The sequence below is a fragment of the Limulus polyphemus genome, unplaced genomic scaffold, assembly GCF_000517525.1.
Source record: "Limulus polyphemus unplaced genomic scaffold, Limulus_polyphemus-2.1.2 Scaffold95, whole genome shotgun sequence".
NCBI lineage: Eukaryota > Metazoa > Arthropoda > Merostomata > Xiphosura > Limulidae > Limulus > Limulus polyphemus.
In genome coordinates this window covers 521,712-528,203 of record NW_013665705.1, presented here as the reverse complement: position 1 = coordinate 528,203, position 6,492 = coordinate 521,712, and the positions used below count along the sequence as shown (strand labels likewise).

Sequence of the window (6,492 nt, the reverse complement as noted above, 5' to 3'; positions counted from 1 at the left end):
GACCGTCACTTATAACGCCCCCACGGCTGAAAGGGCGAGCATGTTTGGTGTGACGGGGATTCAAAATACGGTAGTCAAAATACTTCATGATCATACGTTTGGTTAATGTCCTAATAATACTTAAATCTCAAATACTGAGCAAACATTTTGAAACTACTTAAACCGTGAAATACTTCACCTGAAAGGTATATATATATATATAATTATTTTTTAAAAAGTTTGTACTTGTATCCTAAAAGTAATAAAAAACAACAATTTTCCACACAAAAAAAGGTATAAAATAGAGATATTTTGTGGTTTGAAACCTGCTGTACTGCTGTGAAAAGTAAAACAAAGTTATTTAAGTTTTTTATTGAAAATTATAAATATTTAATTTTCTTTTTTAATTTGTATTTTGTTGAAATTATGTTCTTATGCAAACATATTAATAATTAGTTCATTTTCCAAATATTTACTGTACTGTAGTATTGCGTTTATTACAAAAACAACAACAAAAAAAAACCTAACCACCTTTTGTTTTCTTCAGTCGGTATCCTTTCAGTCGTCAGCAACGAGCACCGAAAGTCAGGATTCCTCGTCTCAAGCAGTGTCTTGCAGCGGGACCTGTGAGATTAGGAACGTTTTAGAAACTACTGTCACACAAGCAACACAGAGTGGAAAGTCTACCAATCAGCAGAGCTTTCTTGGTGGATTGTTCGGGAAGAAGAGTAAGACACATAGCAAGGCAAACATAGTGAAAATTTCCGAGATTACTGATGTTTAAAAGGTGTTTATATCGTACGAAATGAACGAAGGAGCATCAAACCTAATTGTTACTGAAACTGAGTTGGCAGTGGTGGCTCCAAGCGTAAGCTAGAGAACTGCATACTCGGGGCCTCGCGCTATTCCAAACAACTAGTATTTATTTTGTTTTGACTATTATTTATAACAACAGACACCTAATTGGAGCTTTTATTTTTAAATTGTGTTTTGGGAACTAGTCCCCCGTAATCCCCCCCGCTGGCACACAGCTTTATTAGTGGACTTTGTGAAGTGATAACCCTGTTGTTAACTCCGGCACTGTATGCCCTTCAGTGGCACAGCGGCACGTCTGCGGACTTACAACGCTAGAAACCGGGTTTCGATACCCATAGTGGGCAGAGCACAGATAGCCCATTGTGTAGCTTTGTACTTAACTTCAAACAAACAAACAAACCGGAACTGTTAGCTTGTACTATAGTCAAATGTATCCCATCATCCAAAGCGGAAGGCAAGAGTAAAACATGAACAGATCTTCAAATGAAAACAAAAATGTAAAAAAGAACAACCTTAACAATTCTTTCCTGAATATTTTTAAACCAACAGAAACTAGTAGCTATTGAGAACAGAAATTCACAAAGAAACATTCTACTTACAGAGTGTAATTCATATAAAGGTCGGGAACATTCTACTTACAGAGTGTAATTCATATAAAGGTCGGGAACATTCTACTTACAGAGTGTAATTCATATAAAGGTCAGGTGTGTTATATGAAGAAGATTTTGAAGCTTCACCATATTGTGTAAAATTACAATCCATACATACCAACACATCCGGTAGTACTTCACCTTACGCACGTGCATATATAAAATGGCTGGCTGTTAAGTACAGTGTACACTTTTCTTGAGCTTTCCATAATATATCTAATAATGTATGAGAATGACGTTTTTACAGCACCGGGGTCGCGGGTTCGAATCCCCGTCACCGAACATCCTCGCCCTTTCAGTCGTGGGAGCGTTATATAGTGATGGTCGATCTCATTATTCATTGGTAAAAGAAAATCCCAAGAGTTGCCGATGGGTGTTGTTGACTAACTGTCTTCCCTCTAGTCCAGGGGTCCCCAAACTACAGGCCGCATCCGGCCCGTCAATAGTTTATTAAAGTAATAATATAATATTTTAATATTATAAAAACAAAAATAAAACATAATTGAGCAAAAGCCAATCTGATCATGTATGCATCCCTACTTAATTTTACCACGACCCCTCCGGCCCGCGAAGCCTATACCTCCCGGCCCTTGTCCCAAAAGGGTTGGTGACCCCTGCTCTACTCTATCACTGCTAAATTAAGGACAGCTAGCGCAGATAGCCTTCGCGTGGCTTTGCGCGAAATTCAAACGAAATTTACAGCTCCCGTTACAACAGTTCGATCACACAGAAATCCATAGGCCTAACATTTGTCGACCGTATGTCTTCAAATAGAATAGTATGAATACTTGTTTCATTCTCCAGCTACTTGAGGTACGCGATGGTTTAACTGGACCTTTGTCGTTTTTCCAATCAGAAATCCTTCTTGATTATGTTGTGTATTTTTTCCTGGGGCATGTGGAAGGCTTTTGCCTCTGACTTTTCTGTTCGTGGACTCTCATCTAATACAAGACGCTGCACTTTGCTTACCATAGCTGCAATATAATATGTTTCGGGGCTTTTTTTGGATAGTCCTGGTACCCAAAGTTGATCCATATTATTTCATTTTCCAATGCCATTATTAAATGGTATGTTCATCTTTGAAATTCTAAAGCCCTGACCTGATAACCCTGAACTTAGTGTATCATTATATATTTTTTTCGTCGAAAAAGCGATCAATTTTCAGTGGCATCAAACTACCATGCATCGCCAAACAGTGTTAAATGTAGTTCTAATACATCCGTTTTACCGCGACTTTATATCGGCTGTGGTTGTCACGTAACATTTTAATATAACACGTTCAACCCTGTATTCGTGTAATATGAAGTCAAACTTCAGTGTTTGTTTTTGTAGCAGTTAAAAGGTTTCGAACTATGACTTACCGGCATCAACAAGCGGGTTAATCCCTTAGTTTTGTTGGTACAGGATTTGCATGGCCTAGAAGATTTAAAATTGGGATTACTAAAGAAAACCTGGCGCCCATCGTTTGGCGGTTATAACCCCCTGAAATAAGGCCCGAAGATTGTCTCTGTTTGTGAGAGTGTGATATTATAGTAATTAATTCTAAGAAACCATGAGTGCAACCTAACGATATGTTCTGATGTGTCAACCACACTACATCCCCCCATATCCAGTGCCTACGAGGCCTTTTGCCCAATACCGGGCCTCGTCAGGCCGGCTGTGATACGACAGACATAATAGTGGTATACATATGTCATCCGTTTTTACAAGTGTTAAGGTGTGAACCAGATTAAGCAAGTGATTTGTAATTATTATCAGTTTTATAGTTTTGAAAACTGCCTTACTAGCAGGTGCTAGTGCGTTAACTCTTAGCTCAGCTGGTAGAGCACTCGCTTGCACTTGCCTTACTAGCAGGTGCTAGTACGTTAACTCTTAGCTCAGCTGGTAGAGCACTCGCTTGCACTGTAAGCGGTTCCGAGTTCAAATCCTTTTTGCGAGAGACAAAAATTGAATTTGTACTCTGTGAAAGTTTAACAAACAAGGAACGGCAGCAAAGATTTTTACAAAACGTGCGATTTAACGGCTCCGCAAGATAATTTATACAGACAAAAATACGCACGTTTCGGCAAATAGGATTAGTTGTCGGATTTTTGTGTAAATGATATAGTCTTAGTGTTTGTAATTTCCAAGATGAGTTTATATCAACAGAACACACTACTGTTCTATAGTTGCGGTGTTTTACGTGTGTTAACAGTCTAGGAAAATAGAAATTATTCGTATGTGTAAGTGTATGTAATCAAATTAAATATATTAAGTATTCATTGTATGAAATATGCAATTATTACATGGTAACCCGGTTAACTAATTAGAAGCGTTGAATATTGCAAATGCTGTATTAGGAAATTAGTGAAATTCGAATACAGCATGTAGGCTTACTGTTCACATCGTACTCGTTGCTTCGATTTTTCAAAGTCTATAGCAATGGCGGATACAAAGGGAGGGTTGAGATATTACCCACCACTTCCCGATGGACTACCAAACAAAAGGCACCCTTAACCCTAATAACGCGAATTATTTCCAAGGTTTCATCACCCTTACCAAAAATCCTAGATACGCTCGTGTTATTATCCTCCATGATGATTTATAGTGACTTTTATGTATAATTAAATATGAGTAATGATATAGCTTCTGTGTTACATTTAAGTTGATAGTTGAACAACGTAGTTAATGGTGTGTAACTCATTTTATTACCCTGTGTATTGTGCAATGAAAGTTATGTACGTGCTGGTACCAATATGTATTGTTAGGCACTTGACTGTCGCTTTTCACTTACCATGTTTGCTAGAATGAGAAACATAATAACATACTCATATAAGTCGTGTTTATTTAGGTTTACTTCATAACCACGAGGTGGCGTGTAAGTATCGATATGTATGTATTGTTAGGAAAGTCACCGTCGCTTTTCAGTTCAATAAGAAACATATTAACATTTTCACAAAGGTCGTATTTAAGTTTAGCTAGTTATCACGAGATGGCGTAGTAGACATAACCAGAAAGCGTGTTCTTGTACTGTTTTTTTTTTTTTTCTTATGAAGTATTCTTAAGTTACCGACTTGTTTTCATACTGTTCACTACTGGTAGAGTTCATATACTACATTTTATGATACTGAGTAATTTTATGTAAATAAATGGCCGAACAAAATTGGGTGAAATCAGTCGTTTTTTTAACTAAAATACCTAGGTAAACCCAGCAGTAATTAGCAGGATATTACAATATTGATGGTATTTTTTGTGTTATTCGAATTGGAGTACAAATGATTTATAAAAATGTGTTCTGAAAACTGATGGTGTCTGAATATGAGTCTTTTAGATAAGTCTAGCGATAACTAAAAAAATGAAAAAACACGATTATAACAAAATAATTTTGATGGGAAGATATAGGATTATCGTTGTTTTTAACGTCGTAGAGACTAACATTACAATAGCGAACTTGGGTTACTGACTAACTAATCTGTAGAGGGGTGGGAGCTACCATTAAAGTAATCAAACGCATTCCTAGTTTCGTTGTTTTAGCGCGTGAAATAGAATCTTGCTCTTAGAAGATTTAAAGCTTACCCATAAGGCCCGAAAAGCTCGTAATTAGGTGCTGTTATTCATTTATATGAAACATCGTTTCATATTCTTATCACCACGAGGAGAGCACGTTTTAAAGGAAATGTGTTCTAGAATAATTCCATTCTCTTCCCCCTTCCCCAATATTTTCTGGGGTGATCCAAATGATGATGACAAAAACCTTGTCGAAACGTTGTACATTTGCTGTTGTGTTAAACTTACATCAAATTTTTTCTTCATTACCCATTCAAGCCGTCTCCAACCATTATAAATGTATGGTAATGTTTTAAAAATTCTAATGAGTTGAGGTTTGTTTTTCGATGTGATTGTAAAATACTGAAATGTTAATTATATAGATGGACTTCCTTTCTGTAAAGAAGAATAAAAAATAAAAAAGAAGCGAACTTGTCTTTTTTTTCCAGATTTATTGAGTGTATACAATACTAGTAATCCCTCCTTGTTCTATAATACTCATTTGTATACCGAATCATAAATAATATACAGATTCGAAATAACTCCATTAATTTGTTTCGCCCTCTATTGACAAATAAAAAAAATGTAGAATTAACCAGATGTAGGGCGTATTAGGATCCAAACATCTTTATTATAAATTAGCTGATAACAGAATTATTATAATATCACAACAGAAAGAAGAACGTTTTTCTTTTTTTTACATTAATATTAAACTGATTTAACAAGCATGGATTATTGGAGATGGTCATTTCCCAGACGTATATCTGGTTCACAACGTGGACCATTTTATTGCATGTATGTTAAAGTGGTTAAATATTTTGCAAAATAATTCTAAAAAAAAAATGTGCTTTTAACATAGAAGAACCCTAAAATATTCTTTACTTGAAAAAAAAATACACACGTTTGCTATTTTAATATCTGTAATAATAACAGTTTGTAAAGTTTAATTATCCTGCCTTTATTGCACTTGCTATGCGGTATTGAATAGAGAATTTTTCTATATTTGTCACAAAAAGACAAACTTCGTATATTTTTTCCGTGTCGTTACGAGTTTTAAACTGCCGAGTTATAGGTATATCCCTCCCGTTCTAACGGACTGATTTGCTAGTTTTAGCAGTATGATTTGAATAATTTTTGGTCTTGAAGTGACACGAGTATTGCAAAACTTTCTCTGTATCTATAGTTCACTTATCAGGCAAGTTGCTAATATGTGTATATATATTTAACTGGAGCCTAATCCTTTAAATTGAGTGGATAAAGACGATTTTTATTTGTAATCTGTAAAAATTAATTAATCCTGAAAGCTTATAACGCTAAAAATTGAGGTTGGATACTCGCGGTAGCCACAACACAAGCCCATTGTGTCGTTTTATGCTTAAACAAAAACATTATTATAAACATGCTTATGTCGTCCCGTTTTAACAGTGTATGATATTTAATTAATTATATTTATTTAAATAATAAGCAAAAATTATAAGTAACGTTTTCACTTTCTCGTCATATTTTATAATTAGAAGTATAA

General features: G+C 35.4%; 1 protein-coding gene across 6 annotated transcripts in view; it reads left to right on the top strand.

The window, feature by feature from the left end:
• Positions 1 to 5,372, top strand: part of LOC106469229 (IQ motif and SEC7 domain-containing protein 1-like) — a 136,488-nt gene extending 131,116 nt beyond the window's left edge. For 4 of the 6 annotated variants that reach the window (XR_002612946.1, XR_002612944.1, XR_002612948.1 and 1 more), the window contains exons 14-15: positions 527 to 3,235; positions 3,300 to 5,372. Coding sequence is in view for 2 of the 6 variants with exons in the window: in XM_022398498.1 (XP_022254206.1) it covers positions 527 to 763 (237 nt within the window). In the remaining 4 variants the exon portion in view is untranslated. Of the gene's footprint in view, positions 1 to 526 lie in introns of all 6 variants that reach the window. The other 2 variants (XM_022398498.1, XM_013929702.2) reach the window with 2 other exon arrangements.
• The last annotated feature ends 1,120 nt before the right edge of the window (positions 5,373 to 6,492 follow it).